At 37.1% G+C, this 19,965-nt stretch overlaps 1 protein-coding gene across 1 annotated transcript in view; it reads left to right on the top strand.

Moving 5' to 3' along the window:
* The window catches only part of OTOGL (otogelin like), a 133,409-nt gene that overhangs the window by 17,292 nt on the left and 96,152 nt on the right, over positions 1–19,965 (top strand). The window contains 9 exon segments of the mRNA XM_025992164.2: positions 2,559–2,764; positions 9,681–9,808; positions 10,170–10,276; positions 15,096–15,202; positions 15,436–15,561; positions 17,033–17,076; positions 17,079–17,143; positions 18,484–18,530; positions 18,994–19,139. Of these exon segments, the coding sequence (XP_025847949.2) occupies positions 2,559–2,764; positions 9,681–9,808; positions 10,170–10,276; positions 15,096–15,202; positions 15,436–15,561; positions 17,033–17,076; positions 17,079–17,143; positions 18,484–18,530; positions 18,994–19,139 (976 nt within the window).

Below are 19,965 nucleotides of genomic sequence, written 5' to 3' on the forward strand. Positions count from 1 at the left end.
ATTTATTCATGATAAACAGAGAGAGAGAGAGAAAGAGAGAGAGAGAGAGAGAGGCAGAGGGAGAAGTGGGCTCCATGCAGGGAGCTAGACGTGGGACTCGATCCCAGGACTCCAGGATCACACCCTGGGCCGAAGGCAGGCGCTGGCGCTGAACCGCTGAGCCACCCAGGGATACCCTAAAACTGAGCCTTTTGAATGGGAAAACAATGCAATTGCATATGTATTTCTTGGAGCTGAATTTAAATAGTAATTTAGAATTCCTTATATGGGATTTGGGGTAACATAATGGGTCCCTTTAAAAATCATTACATTTTATAAAACAAAAATACCAATGCCATGCAGGTAGATTTTCAGGGACACTAACTCTTTGTTAAATCTTAGAGAAAATATTTCTTTGATGATTTCCATTTGTATGATAGATTCCATTTGTATGATTTGTATGATGGAAAGAGGATGGTTTTCTTATTATTCAGCTAAGTTGCTTATAATAATGCTGCACCTGGCCTAGGGCCTAACTCAAAGCAGGTGTTTGAGAAATATTTGCCAAAATCAAATAAAATCAAATCAAATATACAAGGCTCTGCAAATTGCACCTTCCCTGTCTGCACTTTGGTTCTTTCACCTGTGAAATGAAGGGTTTTGGTACATATGAACTCATGAATAATTTTCAGCATTAATTTGTACATTCATTTTAGTTTGCATTGTGAATGTTTCCTGACTAGGTTGCACAGAATTTTTCTTAAATTTATGGGAGATTATCTAATTTTTACTATTATGCCCCATGTCTACTAGCATTGTTTTATGTTATGCACAGCTGGAGAATCACAGTTAGGCATCTTTTATTTTCAAAAATTGTGTATTTCATCAGATTTGTTGTGAAAGAACCAAATGACAAATGACCAAACCAATAAATACCCACAGCAGAACAACTTTATCTTCATACACTTAACATCCTGTAGCTATGAAATATCTTTATAAACCATGAATTACTTTTCTCGAGTATAGCCATTATAAATTCACAAATTTAAATGATATTACTCATACTGGCTTTGACTGTGAATTTAATATGAATTTTTCATGCTTATGATTTTTAATAAGAATAGATTATGGAAGTAGTTAACTAGAGTCACATTTATTCTCCAATGCAAAGTTTGGTAATTTTCCTATTCTTGTAGCTAACTCCCCATAAGAAATTATCTGCAAACAGCTCTGTCCAAGTGATTGCAGATATTCTGAATTGTTTCTTGGGAGGCTATCACTTTGTTAATTAATATGTTTGGTTTTATAGTTTTTGTTCCTTGAATCATGCTGTTTCTGGAAAGGAACTCACTAATTTGAAGTTTTTGAGAGAAATGTATGAGTAGACCAACTAACCTCCCTCCTCACTCATATTATAGTTATAAGCTTCATTTAGCATGACTTTTTTTAGTAAAAATGACTTTTCCTTGCATCTTCTCAATTATTAGCACCTGCTCTTTTCTGTAATACTTGTGGGTGGGAGGAGACCAGTGATCTTTCTGAAGTATTTTAGGTGACTTGCTGTGCTCTTAAAATATCCAATTGCTTAGTTTTCTTCAATTCTTATATTTTCCCACTTCTTTCCTATGAGTATGTATTTGTAAAAAGTGGAAAGGCTAAACATTGGATCAGGAGTTAAATATTCAGTATGACTCTTGTGTAAATAGACCCAATTATATCCAATTTTAAAAGTAGGAATAAAACCCCTATGTAAGGGATCCCTGGGTGGCGCAGCGGTTTGGCGCCTGCCTTTGGCCCAGGGCGCGATCCTGGAGACCCAGGATCGAATCCCACGTCAGGCTCCCGGTGCATGGAGCCTGCTTCTCCCTCTGCCTGTGTCTCTGCCTCTCTCTCTCTCTCTGTGTGTGACTATCATAAATAAATAAAAATTAAAAAAAAACCCTATGTAATACTGTATTACAAAGTATTTTACATTTTTAATAATGTACTTTGCAGTATTAAAAATGTAAATTATAATTAATCATGCCCAGACATTTTTCTTTTGGAAAACAATGACTTCTACCAAGGTGACATTTTGGTGATAGAAGCTCCTATTTCCTTACAGCCAAGTTTAAAGCAAAATTAAACAAAATCAGAACTCAGCGTGTTTACATATGTTCACCATTGTTTCTCTTTCCTTCAAAATTGTTGACCAGCATTTTTAGATTATCTCGTATTTTCTAGATAAAAATAAAAACATTTACCTCCTATTGTTCTAAATAGACAAGGTTATTTCCAGATTTATGAAGTCACTGATATTTAGCAGAAATGTATTTTTAGTTGGTTGAAAGAAGCATCCAATTATATGTAGAAAATCTTTACCAGTGGAGGTAACAGGTACCATTTTTTGTTGTCTTTTTATTTCAATACTAAGTGGTGAGATTTCCCACAAGATGGTTGCTTAGGAAATCTAGCTGCATAGTTTATTCAATAATTTTGAATAATAATTATCTTTTATTTATTTCTCAGTTACTTCAAGAAAAAATAGATCATCTGTAATGAATTTAATTCTTAAATTCTCTTTGTTCTATTTTTTCAAGTTTAACCTTGCCTCAGACTATTGGGCAGATTTTCATTGAGAAACTAGCTGACTATATTCTTGTGAAAACAACCTTTGGTTTTTCATTGGCTTGGGATGGAATATCTGCAATTTACCTCAAACTGTCCCAGGAGCATAAAGGGAAATCCTGTGGTTTATGTGGAAACTACAATGACATTCAATCTGATGATTTCATCATTCAACACGGTAAGTGTGTGCAAAGGAAGAAGTGTGTGATACTTCCGAAGCCTTCTTCTTTCACTGATCCAGCTATTTGTATCCAGAAGGGTGTAACTTATCCTAGGCTGGGTAAAATTGGTAGCTATCACTTGCCTGCCTAGTGATTTTAAGTGAAGATTGAATAGAAAAATATTTGTCATTCTAAAAAACCATAAGCTAGTTTGTATTCGCTAAATTAAGATGCAAGTCTTACTCATGTAACAAATATTAAATAAGCATTTACTCTGTGTCAGACACTGTTGTAGGAACTTGGGATACATCCAAGACTTCTCCCTTGTCTAGGCTTATATTTTAGTGATTGAAACCCATTTGAGACAAACTTACCTACTTTTAGACAAAAGATATTTTGCATCCAGTCTTCACAGGAATGAATTCATTGACTACCAGGATAATGGTTTTATAAAGATCATAATGCGAACAGAACTTATAAAAAGTTGAATAAGAACTTGGAAAGTTTTTTTAGTTGTGTATAGTGACGTACATGTCATTGTTTATCTATTCTAAGTCATGAAACTAATCTCAATGAAATTAGTTCAAAATTCAAAATGGATTCTGTTTCAATTTAGATACTAGTGTGCAGCGGCAACAGAATAAAGATTCACAGGACACAATTAGGAGTTAGGGCCACATTTTAAGGTGCAATGAAGGAGAATACTGCTCCTAATACCAGCACACAGACTGTGAATCTTGCTCCAACTCTTACTTGTTGTATAACTTGAGGCAACTCATTTGATCTCTCTGATGCTCAATTTTTTTCATCTGTAAAATAGAAATATATTAATTCCGAATTCAGTGTTGTCAGCACTAATAATGTACCTTGATACTATTTGTGATAACAGTTCATGTATCTATATTATCCCCAACCCTTACACTATCCTGTAAGGGTTTTCTTACCCTTTTCTTCCAATTTTCTTAATTGTACCATGAGGACACAAGGTGATGTGCCCAATGTAACATAGCTTGTAAATGGTACTGTCAGGGTTGGGTTATCCATCTGACTGGCTTCTAATCCCATGCTTAGATAAATGTATGAGAAACTGATTTTTAATCTGTAATAGTGCCATGTCATGCTTTTGTTTTATACTTTAAAATTTATAGAGAAGTGTCACCCGTATGTTGTGTTTTAAGAGACAGTGAAAGTCCTACTTAGACTGTGGGTTCTGGAGTCAGACGATAGGGTTCAAATTCTGCTTTGCCACATATTAAACTTTCTAAATTTAGTGATATAATAATAGTATGGAGTTGCATGGATTAAATGAGGTAATCCATGTAAAATATTTCATCCGTTGCCTGGCACATAGTTAATACTGAATACATTTTAGCTGATTTATAATCATCCCCAAGTATTCTCAATAAGCCTAGAATGGAGCTAATAGGGAAACATTTGATTAAAGACATTGGTTTAAGAGGCCCATGTTAAAATGCAAACGTTTTACCCAAGATGGATAATGCATCATCAGGATTAGTTTATTAACACTGAGAATGAAGAAGAGGATTCCAAGCAATCAGTTTTTCTCGTGTGTAAAATGAAGATAGTAATAATGACCCTAAAAGCTTCCGAGCCTTTGAGGATCAAATGAGAAAATATAAGTGAAAGTGCCCAAAAGTCTGTAAGCACCATGCAGATGTACAGTTTTGAGATCACCATGGACTAGTGTTTTGTATCCAGTTAGATATTTAGAATAAGAGGATTCACAAACTTGGAATCTTGAGCCTGTACTAGGAAGGATGGTTTGGAACCAATCAGATGGTCATTATTGATTTCTTTTTCTTTGCTATCAAAGCTTCATGAAGAAAATAATACTTAATTCAGTTCTCAGTGTTAGAGTTAGAAAAACAGCTGTGGGCAGCTTGCCCTGGGACGTCTGGGGAACATGGTACAAAGGTGAGGATATAACACAGCATCTGCTCTTGCTAGAGGCCAAGAGACTCAGGCAAGGATTTAAGTTAAGGGTCAGACAGACTTTGATGACCTGGGACATAAAACGTTTGCTCATAAAGTGGTTAGATAACTGGGCAGCGTGCAGAAGAGTGTTAGCAGATTATAGCTGGAAGAAGACCGGCAGGAGGCAAGTGGACTGAATTATGGCTAAATTGGCAGAAGGCAAGAAGGACCCTGGAAAGTATGTAGGAAGAGCCTAAAGAGAGATATCAGCTTTTTCATAGTTTTTTCGGTGCACAGCGGAAAGCAGAGTAATAAAAAAACTAGCACAAGAACTTACAAGGATGTCACAGAAAGCTGCCCTCCAATTATCTCCCATTCTGTAATAATGCAAGAAAATGTCTACAGACAAGCTGTATTACCTTTAGCTTTCACATGCCTAGTGTTTTTTTTGTTTGTTTTTTTTTGTTTTTTAACTCACTCTTTGCTGATTAGATAAATCTTTAGAGGCACTGAGTTAGTTTGATTGAAAGCCATTGAATGCATAGTTTCTTAACAGTGATTAAAATTGTATTTCTTCCTGCATCCCTACTCATTCTTCAGGGATGACTTCACAAAGAAATGAGGCTTTTCAGAATTTCTGTGGATATAGAAATATTTTAATTGATTGGCTCACTGAGATTCTGGTTCCATAATTCATGTTTATAGCTAGCTACACATCAAAATAGAAGCCCTGGTTTACTCTTGTTTTTCCCAATGTAGCAATTAATAATGCCTCATTTTTACTCTTAGAAAGTGTTCCAATATGTACAAGAAATCACTTTACTTATATTTTATACGAAACATTTTATTTTTTATTTTTATTTTTTTAAAAAAAGACATTTATTCAGCGTCATGATCAGACTATTACATTTAGCAATCAACAGCATGGGTGCAAAAAAAAAAACTACATTAAAACCCTTTGTTGGAATGCTTTACACTTTCCACAGAACAGAAACTAAAATAACCTGTTATACAATTAGTCACAAATACAGTCCTCGAGTTTTTTGCCCATACACATGAGTATTGTCTAAAACATGTCTTCTTTGTAGCAGCTAGGCCCTGCCACCACTGTGCTTGGCTGAGTTCACAAATCTGTTGTAACCTGTAGCTTCCCTGTCACTTCTCTGGCTCTCCTCTCCTGCTAAGCTTTGTTTCCTGGCAGTAATTAAAACCTTCTGCCACTGCCATAGCTGCTGCTGCTGCTGCTGGAACCGCCATAGCCACCTTGGTTTCGTGGTTTGGCAAAGTATTGGCCTCCACCACCATAGGGGCCAGAGCTTCTGCCTCCAAAATTTCCTCCTTTCATGGGTCCAAAATCTGAGGATTGATTGTTGTAATTGCCAAAATCGTTATAGCTTCCGCCACCTCCAAAGTTGCTTCCGTCATTACCAAATCCGTTAGAGCCATCCCCACTGCCACCGTATCCACCACCACCTCGACTGCCACCGAAGCCACCTCGACCACTGAAGTTCCCTCCACGACCAGAGTTGTCATTCCCACCAAAACCACCTCCACGACCACCACCAAAGTTTCCAGAACCACTTCGGCCTCTTTGGCTGGATGAAGCACCAGCCATCTCTTGCTTCGATAGGGCTTTCCTTACTTCACAGTTGTGGCCGTTCACAGGATGGTATTTTTGAATGACAATCTTGTCTACAGAGTCGTGGTCGTCAAAGGTCACAAAAGCAAAACCTCTCTTTTTGCCACTGCCTGGGTCAGTCATGATCTCAATCACTTCAATTTTCCCAACTGTTCAAAATAATCTCTTAGATGATGTTCTTCAGTGTCTTCTTTAATGCCACCGACAAAAATCTTTTTCACAGTTAAGTGGGCACCGGGTCTTTGAGAATCCTCTCGGGAGCAGCCCTCTTTGGTTCCACGACTCTCCCGTCCACCTCGTGCGGCCGAGCGTTCAGGGCCGCGTCCACCTCCTCCACGGTGGCGGACGTGACGAAGCCAAAGCCTCTGGGGCGCTTGGTGTTGGCGTCTCTCATTACCACACGGTCCGTAAGCGTCCCCCGTTGCTCAAAATGGCTCCTCAGACTCTCATCGGTCGTTTCGAAGCTCAAACCTCCGATGAAGAGCTTCCGCAGCTGCTCGGGCTCTTTGGGAGACTCTGACTTAGACATGACGGCGGTGGGAGGGGAGACGTTAACGACGCTTACTCGGCGGCGTCCAGGGGCAGAAAGGAGTAATCTAACGAACGTATCTTATACGAAACATTTTAAACTGAGTTTTGCAGGCTTCCAGACTACCAATTGATATGGACTTAAAGTCTCATTATAACCAACTTTTGTGACTCTTATTAATGCATTGTTACAAAAATAGCTAAATATGTAGTTTTAAGCTAGAATTAAAGTGAACTCTAGGGGACTATCCAGGCTGTTTAGTTACATTAAAATTTGTGCATTGATATTGAAATCAGTGGGCCTTTGGGTAATATTTTTGATCCTGCAGAATTTTCAAAAATGATGATGTTTTGAAACAAAATGTAACTATACATTTACTTAAAAGAAACATCAGGGGCACCTGGGTGGCTCGGTCAGTTGAGCTTCAGACTCTTTCAATTTAGGTCATGATCTCAGGATCCTGGGATTGAGCCCTACCTGGGCTCTGGGCTGAGCCTGGACCCTGCTTAAGATTCTCTTTCTCACTCTCCCTCTGCCCTTCCCCTCCCAGCTCTCTCGTGCACACATATGCGCTCTCTTTCACTAGTTTAAAAAAAACAAAAAACAAAAAACAAAAACAAGTAGCATCAGTTTTTCCTTTTCAAAAAGGTATATTACGGGCCCCTGCATGGCTCTGTTGGCTGAGGGTTGGACTCTTGGTTTTGGTTCAGGTCATGATCTCAGTGTCATTAAGATCCGATCACTGCGTGGGGCTCCGTGCTCAGGGGGCCATCACCTAGCAATTCTCTCTCCCCCCCTCTGCCCCCCCCGCCCCATGCATGTGCACCTGTGTGCTCTCTTTAAAATAAATGAACCTTTTTAAAAAATATATATTAGACCAGGCCAATGCTTGGTTCAATGTGTAACATTTACCAACAATATCAGAGATAATGAGGTGGGCCAAACTTGAAAGGTTTAGGGTTCTAATAGTCTATTTAAATTTTGCAAACCCCAATTGATTCATTCACTTATTTATTTAAGATTTTATTTATTTATTCATGAGAGACACAGAAAGAGAGGCAGAGACGTGGGCAGAGGGAAAAGCAGGCTCCCCCCAAGGAACCTGATGTGGGACTCAATCCCAGGACCCCGAGATCACGCCCTGAGCCAAAGGCAGATGCTCAAGTGCTGATCCACACAGGAGGCCTCATTCACTTACTTAGCAAATATATTTTGAGCACCTACTACATGCCAGATACTAAACTAGGGATAAGCAATAGGGGTATCTTTGACAAACTATTACCCCTAAATGTAGAAGACAAAATGAAGAGAGTCTAATTAAAATATAATTTTTGTAAGCAACAGCAGCTATGAGAAAAAGAAGTTGGGAAAGGAGATTAAGAGTGATACGACAGGGTGTGTTTGGTAGTAGTCCGGATCATGTGACAGAGAAGATGTGTCTGAGGAAGTCCTATTAAACAGACACCCAAAAAAACCAAAAAACAAAAAACCAGACACCTAAATGAAGTAAGGAGGATTGCAGAGGGAAGATTGGAGGGAATTGTGAAGGATGAGGAGCAGGAGCAAGGTGGGAATGAGCTTGAGTGGAGAGCAGTTTAAATAAGGCCAGTACGCCTGGAGTAGACTGAGCAGGACTAAGGGTGAAGGATATAGGGGGTGTGGGGGTGGGTGTGGTGGGTGACGGTGATGGGGAGTGAGGGGAGTACAGGGGCCAGATCGAAAAAGTCTTCCAGGCCACAATAAAGTTGGGGATTTTACAAAGAGAAGGAAGCATTCTTGTAGATGAACTCCCACCACATTCTCCCCAAGCCTTGGTATTATACGCAGACATGGTCGGATCTTGAAGATGCTGAGCAAGAGTGGTCAAACATCGGGCCCAAGTTACTTATTTTAGTAGTGCAGAAGCTTGTCATCAGTGCATAAACTTAAGTGGTGAGGAACCTAAAGCTCATATCTGACAGTTGTCTTAGATGAAACTTTGAGATGTTACCTTGTTTGGTTCTCCTACATCTTTGAGATTTTAGATTCAACCTTCCTCTAAATGTGGGGCAAGATTATTTTTCATATGAGGCCCTGGGCTGGTTCTCAGGCCAGGTGCTGAGACGTTTTAAGCTTGATGTGGAGCAGGGACCCAGAAGCCTCACCACCAACCATCTGTCTGCTGCTGCCTGCACATTAGCTCCTGAAGGTCGCCTCTACACAATGTGGGATAGTAGCACGATTCTTTAGCAACCTGTCCTGAGCATGTTTAGAAACACTATTGGTCATCTTCAGATGAAATGGATTCCCTTCTTAGTCTTCTCTGGGTGTCTCTTCCAGTCTCTCGTTGTCTGTGTGGTTATCCTCTGAAATCTCCATGGAAGACTTTTTTTTATTGTTGTGTACCTCAAAAATGGAACTACGGTTTTAGTAAGGTTTTGATTGATGTTAAATATAATGAGGGGACTGTCTGAAAAATTTCACCCCAACTCTTACTTATGCTTCTTAGTTTTAGGTGTATTTTTCTCCTCTCTACAACATACTCAGGCTAATGAGTGCTTTACTGGTGTGCATGTTGCACCATTCACTTTTAGTCCCGCCTCATGTTGCTTCAACAATGTTTGCTTTTTCTCTCTCCAACGATGTGAACTTTGATTTGGTGCTTACACTTTGTGTGATGTATTGTTATCATGCTAAGGTAATATTATAGTCTAATATCACTGGCAATCATTGCTAATTATAAAGTTATTGAATTTAAATTTTTGACCAGGAAGTTGATGAGCTGTGTTTGGGTAAAGTGATGCTGATACACATATTTCTCTCTGTGTGTGTGTGTGTTTGTATGAAACAGAGGACTATACAGAAGACATTGCTATGTTTGCAAATAGTTGGTCGGTGCAAATTCTAGATGACACCAAATGTGTACCCACACCCTCAGATTTTCCCAATCCGTGCTCCAGTGGAATGCCAGCATTTGAGGTAAATTTGATGTGAAAAGTTTGGGCATGTTGGGTATAATATACACATATTGTATTTGTATATTGAATATTAAGCACTTTTAGTGCAAACATGACATAATTAAACACTGTAAAATTCAGGGAATGTCTCTGCAACAGGAATAACTTGAAGATTATTTAGAAATAGTGAATGTAATGAGTTGCATGAGGGCGCTACGTACTCATTGTGCAAATACGTAGTTAGAAAAATGGTTACTATAAGGATGAATTACCTTCCCTTTCCTGGTAAGAACAGAGGGTCCTGCCAATAGATCAGTGGAAGAAATGAGAGCACACGTGTATCATTAAATATGTTCTGATGACTGTCGTCCTCTTCCACACAGGCCATCTTCTTCAAGTGTCAGATATTGCTGCAGTTCCCTTTTTTGAGCTGCCATGAATATATTGATCCATATTTGTATATTGCCAGCTGTGTTAATGATCTTTGCAAGTAAGTGAAATCATTAGTATTTGTAATTGAATTTTCTTTATCCAAAAAGAAGAGCAAAAACCACTTCTGTAATGTAGCCCTCTCAGCAGTTCACAAAGTATAATGGAAATGTAAAACATAAACTGCACTAATAGCTATTAAAAGCTTGCTGGATAATACATATAGTCTAAATGGGTTCTAGAAGCAGCAGGAACTGAATACAGCAATTCTTAAATATGGCTTGTACCATGGATCCCTTTTAGGAGTTTAGAGATGTCAATAGATTCTTCCAAAATAATGTTTTGAAATGTGCAAAATCAAACACATAAAACTACAAAAGAAACTATATTGAAACAGAGTTATCAAAATAGTAAAAGAAATGAATTTATGATATATGTGTTTTTTATATACCTTGCAGGTCTAACTATAACTACTATTGTTTGACATGATGATGAGTGTAAACAATATTTTGAGATATCTGCAACAATTGTAATTAGAAATGAAAACATTGAAAAATGAGATGTGAGATAAATTGTTGACAAGATCACAGATATTGCTGAGAACATTGTGATGTGTTGTTTATATGAGTAATTGAAGAAAATGCCAAGTGTCAGTTGGAGATTAGTGAAATTACACGTGTAATCTTTGTCCCACCCAAGGTCACCCAACTCTTACACATTAAGAACACCTAGACTAGATGGTTGTCTAGGGAACAAATTTAGTGAGACCCATCATAATATGTTCATCGATGCAGAAGTTACTATAGGTTACCTCTTATTAAAGTCTTTTTTTACTATTTTTTTCCAAAAATTTACCAAGAGTATTTAATTAACCATCTTGAATATTCAGGAATATCTCAAGAAATTTTAATAAATCTGCATGTTTTATGAAACTCAAGAAGTGTAAATGATACATGGGAACTTTGTTGTAAAAGACTAGACTAATTTTTGATTGAGTAAAACCACTTACACATCACTGTGTAGCTTGTAGATTGTAGAGAAGTTTATTAAAGGTGAGAACAAAGAGGGAAAGTTAAGATAGTGTGACATTGTCTTATTTAGAACTCTTCTGCTTTAGTTAATGGAGATTATTATAAAAATAATGAATATAATGACGTTTTTCAGATGTTAAACTTTTTTGGGATACTTGTTAATTTTGAATAGAGTACAGTTATATATTTATGTGTATAGTCTCTACATTCAGGGATATATGAACTAATGTGGGAGTTTTGAAAGAGCTCCCCATCTGCCTCAAATATTGGAGGCTGACCTAACAATATTTTACAATATTTATTCCCTACTTGTTTTTATTTTTATTTATTTTTATTTATTTTTATTTTATTTTTTAAGTTGAATTCATGTTTAATAATTACAGGCACCGTGCCCCCTCCTTCCCCCTGCCCAGGCAGCAGCAGGGGTGGTGCAGGGGCTGGGGCATATGCCCCCAGCAGCGAGGATGGCAGTCCCATGACTGCTTTTATTTTTATTTTTATTTTTATTATTTTTATTTTATTTATTTATTTTTTGCTTTTATTTTTAAACGCTACTTGTTATATCTTTGCTCTTTTACTCAGTCTTTTTTTTTTTTTGAGGATCTCTACAGGTAGTTCATGGTTTTAATTTAGCCAAGTATATGGAATTAAAAATTGTTCTTATTCCACCACAACTCATTCTTTGGCCATTTTCCAGTAGTCTTTTCACTCCCCTTTGGCATTATCATCTTTAGCACCCACTTTGCAGGTCGACTGAGATGAAATATTATTTGGCAGATCCGGGAAAGTCATTTTCCATTTATTAGTTAGGATATTGTTTGACTGCTTCAATTGTCAGAGTATCGATGGCTTATATTAAATTGAAGCTTATATTTCTCTCCTATAAAGTCCAAGTTTGTAAGTGGTACTGAGATCATACCATGCGTCCACTCCATGAGTTTTCCAATGACACAGTGATGCTATTGCTGTTACTCCTCCCAAGGCCCAAGGTACTAATCTCAATTTTATTGCCATAACCGAATCCCTACTACCACATCAATAGTTTAGCTCTTAGAAAGGGAGAAAAGGAAGTAGAGGGCTGGCTGGCAGCTTTTTAAAGGAAGTGATCTGAAGTTCCATGAACACTTTTAACCCTTTGGACAGAACTTAGGAACATGGCCACACCTTGATGCAAGGACAGATGGGAAGTACTGTTTTTGGCTGGGCAGCCATATGCTCAACAAAAACTTGGGAGTTCTAACACTGATGAGAAGCAGGCTCTGGAGACCAAAAAACACACAAAAGAACAGCCTCTGTTATACTTACATCATCTGAAATATCATCATTGAGGGACTAACATTTTTGTCTTTTGGAATTTTGATATCCGTAGGCTTTAGATTTTGGAATCCCACCGCTTTCTCCAGGGAAAATAAAAATGGCAGGATAGGGAAACACCTTTTAGTGGCTAAAATCAACTGATATCTTAAGTGATGTGTTTGAGGTGCAGAGCCAGGTTTGGGGGCAGGGCGGGCATGTAATACCAAAAAGAAGGACATTATAAATCAAGTAAGTGGGTCTTGATTAAACAGAGGTGAGAAACTACTGTTGATTAGTAGCCTTTTTACTTGTCTCAATATTTTACCCAGGCTTAGGCTTACATCCTTTCTCCCCTGAAGGAGATTCTCTTCATTTCTTATATCAGGGGATGGCACCACTGAGATCCTGTATCAGGAGAATAGAATTGTGAATTTGCTGTACACAAATTAATTTCCTCTTGGCATTGTGATCGCATGTGGAATTCAATCCAGCTCACGTTTGCTTATCTTCTATTCTGAGCTGAGAGCACTGTGCCCACATCTTGAAGAGACTGAAATAGTGTAGACATGGACTCTGTCCTAGGGACTCACGTTCTCATGGGGGCAGAAGCAGGTGTCCAGCAATGACACATGCTCTAAATGTGAAGTGCTATGGATGTGGAGCAGAAAATTGCTGGCTTCATCGGACAATGCCTACCATAGCTCCACAAAGGAGATGACATCTGAGTTGGAATCGGAAGGATGTTATAATAACAATCTTTGAACTTATGCCCTCCTGTTTTTTCTTTTAAGAATGATAGACCCACCCTTGGTTTGTTCTCTATATTCGATAGTCTCTTATGGTTTGCCTCCCTCTCTTTTTTTCTTCCTTTTGGAGTGGCTGGGATGGGTTAAATGGACGATGGGCATTAAGGAGGGCACTTGTTGGGATGAGCACTGAGTGTTAAATGTAAGTGACAATATTACTGAATTCTACTCCCGAAACCAATGTTACACTGTATGTTACCTAACTAGTATTTAAATAAAAATTTGAAACAAACAATGATAAACCTAGCAGCAAGGACATGCTTTTAACTTTGCCATTCCAAAGTCAATTGGTTTAAAAACAATGATTATTTAACGCTCATTTTCATGATTAAAAAAGCTAACATCCAAAATGGAGCAAATAAGCTCATTCCCCCTGCCTCACTAAATTGGAATAATAACTTCTTTCTTGCCTAATTGTGAATTTTCGTGTGATACTAAGTGTAATGGGCCTGGCATGGATCCGAGAGTTAACATAGATACTTAAGATATGGTAGCTATTTTAATAATAGTTGCATTGGGGTGGGAAACCAATATTCAGGTACTTTGTTAACTTTCAAGCCTCTATTAATTATAGGAAACAATGCACGTATTTAAATATAAATCAGAAACTTATTATCTTTCTAGGAATTCAAGAATTTTAGCTTACCCTGTTTTTCAGAGAAATTTTTGTTTGGAGGTTTAGAATATTTTCTGAGCTTCTGAAGTTTACATGCTCAGTCCTTTTTTTCCCCTCTGAAGCTCAGTTAATTGGACTAGATAAGCTATGCGACTCCAATTACAGTAGCACAGGATAAGTGCAATTTGAGATGAGTGGCTTTTACAGCAGAGATACTGGAAATGCTAAGGTTCACAAAATACAACATTCTTAAGGTCATTATCTTGTAAGATGTTTAACTATTCAATTTTGAGTTTGAATTGGATTGAAAAACAAGTCCACTACCTTATTATAAAACCTGCTTATTTTAGAGATGCTGTGTTAATCTGCTTTGGGAATTGGCAGGCCTCTTATATTTGTTTGACGGGAGCTCCTAGGGTGATTATAAGAAAACAATGAGAGATTATTTACTCTTGGCAAAATTATAAAAGTAACTAGCCTTAACGATTTAAGCTTGAAAGAATTAAAAATAAAAAACAAACAAAAAAAAAGAGAAAGAATTAAAAACCTTTTAAATCTTAAAGTAAAATGCTATTTACTCAATCTTTCAAAACTGCTATGGTTTCATGAGTATTGGTTTTATTCCAGCTTATATTAAGAGCATGATATTTTGGACATAATTTTCATATATGATGCTTTTATTGTGATAGATTTTTATCTATTATAATGGGATGTATAGATGTAAATTTATAAATATAAACTTTTTTATATTTATTAATAGGATTTTCTAAAAGATCTGGGATGCTTTGTGTGGGAGGAAAGCAATATGTACAAAGTTTCTGAGCAGAACGTCATAATTAAAACAGAATTTTTTTTCAGTACAGGTAGTCTATTGAATCAAAAGAAAAGTGGCCAAATAATTGAAATAGTTTGATGAAGACAACTTAGTCTTCATCCCAGGCCCTTTTAAGCTGGGATGTCACGCTTCTATGTTTTCTGTGTTATTGTACATGATACGCACATGCTATCATCAGTTAATACTAGAATATTCAATTCATTATGCAATTAGCATTTCTAGAGAGCAGGAGCTCAGAGGCATGGTTTCTGCCAATATTTCCTGTGTGACTCTGGCTCTGTCTTTTCACTTTCCAGAACTGATGATGATGAAACCTATTGTCGAGCAGCCACGGAGTACGCCAGGGCCTGTTCCCATGCTGGCTACCCTATCCAAGACTGGAGAGATGACTTTCCAGCATGTAGTATGTTTTTTTGTTTGTTTGTTTTTTTAATTTTCTAAACACTGTGTATTTTTGTTAATTTCAGGTTTATCCTAGTACTTAAAACTTTCCGTAGTGCTCAAAACTAATGATTTGCAGGGATCTGTCATTGACACAGTACATTGGTAAACTTGCATACTTTTCGAGATGCTGTACCTTTTTTGAAAGAGAGGTGAGTAAATTTGACTTACAGCTCCCTTGTTTGCCCATTTTAGCTGATAAATGTGATGATAGCTTCGTCCACCGGGATTGTATCAGCTGTTGCCCACCAACTTGCACGTTTGAGAAACAGTGTCTTGGGAGCAATCTCCATTGTCTTGATGGATGTTACTGCGCAGACGGTAAGCACTCGGTGAAAGAAATGATGTATGTACTCATGGAAACTAGTATCCAATGATCTAAGACTCATGTCATACTGTCCTGTCTCAGGACATTAGGGCTGTTGCATTTTCTACCCTTGTAGGATTTGATCCTCGAAGTGACCAGGAATGGTACTTTTCTACTTTGTACATTTTCCAGGGAATTTGGAATCCACAGTCCATTTTTTTTAAAAAAGGAAAAAAATATTTTATTTATTTATTCATCAGAGGCACACAGAGAGAGGCAGAGACACCGGCAGAGGAAGAAGCAGGCTCCCTCCAGGGAGCCGAATGTGGGACTCAATCCCAGGACCCTGGGATCACGACCCGAGCCAAAGATAGACGCTCAACCACTGAGCCACCCAGGCGCCCCATGGAATCCATAATCCTGAAGTTAACCAGGACAAACCTTTTGTTCTCTTAGATAGTTATTGATATTCAATAACTTGTATATTTTCATATTTTGAAGATGAAAGCAAATTTTAAAAAAGCCTCACATTTTGGCAGTATAAGGTTTTAGTCCTGATGTAGTTTTAATATTTGAAATTAGAAGTAGCATAGCAAGTGATACAGGTGAGGTTTAAAACTAGGTGAGGTGAAGATGAATGCTCTACTGATAGACCTTTACCAAGAACACTGAGATTTACTCGAATCCTTTTATTTTTACAGATTAAAAAAGTAGAATCCCAGAGGTGTGAACTTAGTATGAGTGAGGACCACTTGGAATCCGGTCTGTGGACCTCAGTCCGTTGGTCTGTCAGCACTGTTCAAGGCATAATCTTTAGACCAGTGCCAGGCCTGAACCATTTGTTACCATTGATACACTACGGAGCTTGAGCCAGAATAAATATCCATGTGCCAAAATATAAGTCAATGCTTCCTTCACCTGGGAATCCTTGCTCTGGAGAAAGGGCAGCTGAAGGAAGCATATGCTTGATGACATGGTTGATGTACATTCTGGCTGAAGAATGAGAGGTAGCAAATGCTGTTCCTCTGCACTGGTCCTTTGGGTAGCACGACCCGGCTCTTTATCATCTGTGTGACAATAGCGTAAGTCTCTCCTTTTGAGACGAACAGAAATTAAGCCAAGAATAAGTCTTCTCTCCCCTTCTCTCCCTTTCTTCCTTGAAAGCGAGGAAATACTGTCCAGTTGTCCTTGTTTTGTGTAGTGAAACTTGAGTTTTTGGTAGCAAGTCATGGGATAAGAAATTTGAAAATCACTGAAAGAGATCCTTTGACGGTAGCTACTGATTGAGATAGAGCCAAGTTGTCAGTAACCTTATTTTTTTAATCATTATTTTTTTAGTAACCTTTTTAAAAGTAAAATTATATATGTATTTCTCCAGCACCTGGTGCAAGCAGGTGTTCAATAAAAGTTGGTTCAATTATTATATTTAAAGAATACTTTTTTGTTATTTCTTTTGAGAATTTGATACGTATTTTTCTTAAATAGGCCTCATAATGGACAATGGGACTTGCATCTCCTTGGAAAACTGCCCCCGTGTAGTTTTCATGGATTAGCTTATTCAGTTGGTTCAAAAATTGAACAAGAATGTACTGAATGGTATGTGATTAATGTTCAGCCAATTTATTTCTGGGCACCTGGCTATTGATATCTTTACCATGACATATGTTTAAAGGAATATACTTATTACTGATTTTCTTCCAAAAATTCCAAGACACGGTTTGCATCCTATCTATGTAGTCTATGAAGGAGGGAGGCAGGGGGCCATACATATTTTCATGTTTAAAGATGAAAGCAAGTTCAGAAAAAAAAAATCTAGAAAAAATCTAGAAAATCCTTAATTTCTTTTGTGATTTAATTCTACCCACTTCCTTTGGCAATAATCCCATCAAATCATATACCCATGTAATGCCTCTGTTGCATTTTCTTCTTGCTTATAACCAGTACTTTGCACATACTTAGAACTTGACAGCACCCCTGGCCTTCTCTACTGAGTACTTTCAGGAGTGACTCTCCCTATTGCCAATACTTGGCCATGATTAGAGACGTTTAGAATCCCTCCTGGGAAGTCTTATAAAGAAGCAGGCATAAATATCATCAGTCCATTTTCCCTTTGATGTCAATGTAAGTGACATGCAGGTATATAACCAACCATGTTCTTATTTTTTTTTTTAAAGAAGTTTAAGAGTTCTTATTTTTATTTATTTGTTCATGAGACACACAGAGAGAGGCAGAGACAGGCAGAGGGAGAAGAAGCAGGCTTCCTGCAGGGAGCCCGATGCGGGACTCGATCCCTGGTCTCCAGGATCATGCCCTGGGCTGAAGGCAGACGCTCAACCGCTGAGCCACCCGGGTGTCCCCAGACCATGTTCTTAGATACTGATTTAAGCTCCTGCCTGCAGAGACTCTGCTTCCATCCTTCTGGCCTCCTAACCTCAAACTCGTTGCTTGCAGATGGCAATTTATCTAACATAACAGTACATCCTTTCTCTCTAATGTCTCATGATCCTCAAAAGAAATTTCTTAATTTGTAATAGATGGGATAATTTATTGATTTAGCTGTTTATGAATATTTCTCTAATAATATAGGCAAATAGTTTTCATGTGTGACTTTTTTTTTTTTTTTTTTTTTTTTTAGTTTAAGCAATGAGAGGACATAAAACAGAAGTTCTCTGTTTGCATAGGACTTTTGTCCCTGACCATTCTGTATTCCCTCTGTGTCATTTTAGTGACTTAGGGATGACACACAATAGATAATAATTTAGGCACTGGCCAGTCCAAATTTTTCAGTTAATTGAACTCCTGTCAATATATTTTTCAAGTCAGAGTATCCTGAACCTATAAACATGGTATGCTTTGGTACATTAACCAGTACGCTGATGCAAACATTAATACAGTTTCTCTCTACCAATAATTCATATTCTTACAATTTCATTTAGTGTATGTGCTGGTGGAGTTTGGAACTGCACTGAGCATGACTGTCCAGGTAAATCTTTTAAAATGTTTTTAAAGAAAAAGTCTCAGCTTTTTTAAATTGAAGGAAGATAGTAATGATTTTTATGAGGTCATCTCATATATAACAAGAGATGTAATGATCAATAAATTCAGATATTCAGAGGATAAATGGAAAATTGAGTGAAGGATAGCTTTGAGCAGGAAACTGGTGACAACTTATTGAAGTACTATAAATATTACGAAACCTAAAAAGTACATGGAAGTGCTGTCATTTAATAAATTTTAAGTTAACCTTCATAACATAATCTGGTAAGTTTGTCAAGCTGGTACATTTTAGACACTTTAGTTATTCTTTTTGATGCATGATTATTTACCATGAATCAACTTTTTGCTTTTTAAGAATAAATGTGATTTCTTTCTACGCCTTCTCCTTCTCTCTCTCTCCTTCTTCTTTTTGTCTTTTCTTATTTTTATGATTTTTTTTTTTTTGGTAGTTCAATGCTCCGTTGTTGGGGATTCTCATTTTACAACATTTGATGGTCGACATTATTCTTTTATTGGAATGTGCCAATACATCCTTGTGAAAGGAACTGGAAAAGATAAATTCACAATCACTCTACAGAAAGCTCACTGTGAACAGGTAGGAATATCTAATGTTTTTTGTTTGTTTGTTTGTTTGTTTTTGTTTTTGACTCAAGCTGCTTGATTCTAGGTTAAGAGTGATAATATGAATGGATACAGTTATTTTCTTCAAAAATGATTGTCAAGAGGCATTGTTATTCTACATTTGACAAAGAAAGAAAGATGGTTGATAATTTATGTTTTACTATTGATTTTATCATGTATCCTGATTTGATGTTAAAATATGAAACTGTGTTTTAGATTAAATGCTTTGCATTCAACTGTATTTTCTTTCTTAAAAAATGGTATTTGTATGTATAGTTTTTTAAACATATCATGCATGATTGCACAATGGACCTAAACTTTTGGCTATTTCAAAAGCTCCTATTTTAAAGAGGTGATTCTTGATAAGAGTGAATAGATTTCATATATTCTAAATAGATATGATGAATTTCATACTGGAATATTTATTTACAATCTTTTTAAAATAAACACATCAGTTATTTGTAAAGACACACAGATTTTCCTCTCTTTAAGTCAGAGAGTCAAAATTTTGCAGAAATCTTTAATTTTCTAGTTTCGTTCCAATATGAAATGGTTATTTCTAACAAAAATTCTGAACTACTTTGTTTTTTTACAGTTTGATTTTTTCCTTTGCAATACATCAGAGTCTGAATAAGCTTTCTACATAGAATCCTAATTCTCTTTGTTTTTATCCTTACTGAATTTTTTTTATGTCTAATATGCCACTTAAATGAATTTGGAGGGGTACTTTAACAATATACTATGGAAAACATAACTATTGGCATTTTGCTGAGAACATTTTTATTTAATGTTCTATGTAA

This window comes from Vulpes vulpes, chromosome 10 (genome assembly GCF_048418805.1).
Source record: "Vulpes vulpes isolate BD-2025 chromosome 10, VulVul3, whole genome shotgun sequence".
Taxonomy (NCBI): Eukaryota; Metazoa; Chordata; class Mammalia; order Carnivora; family Canidae; genus Vulpes; species Vulpes vulpes.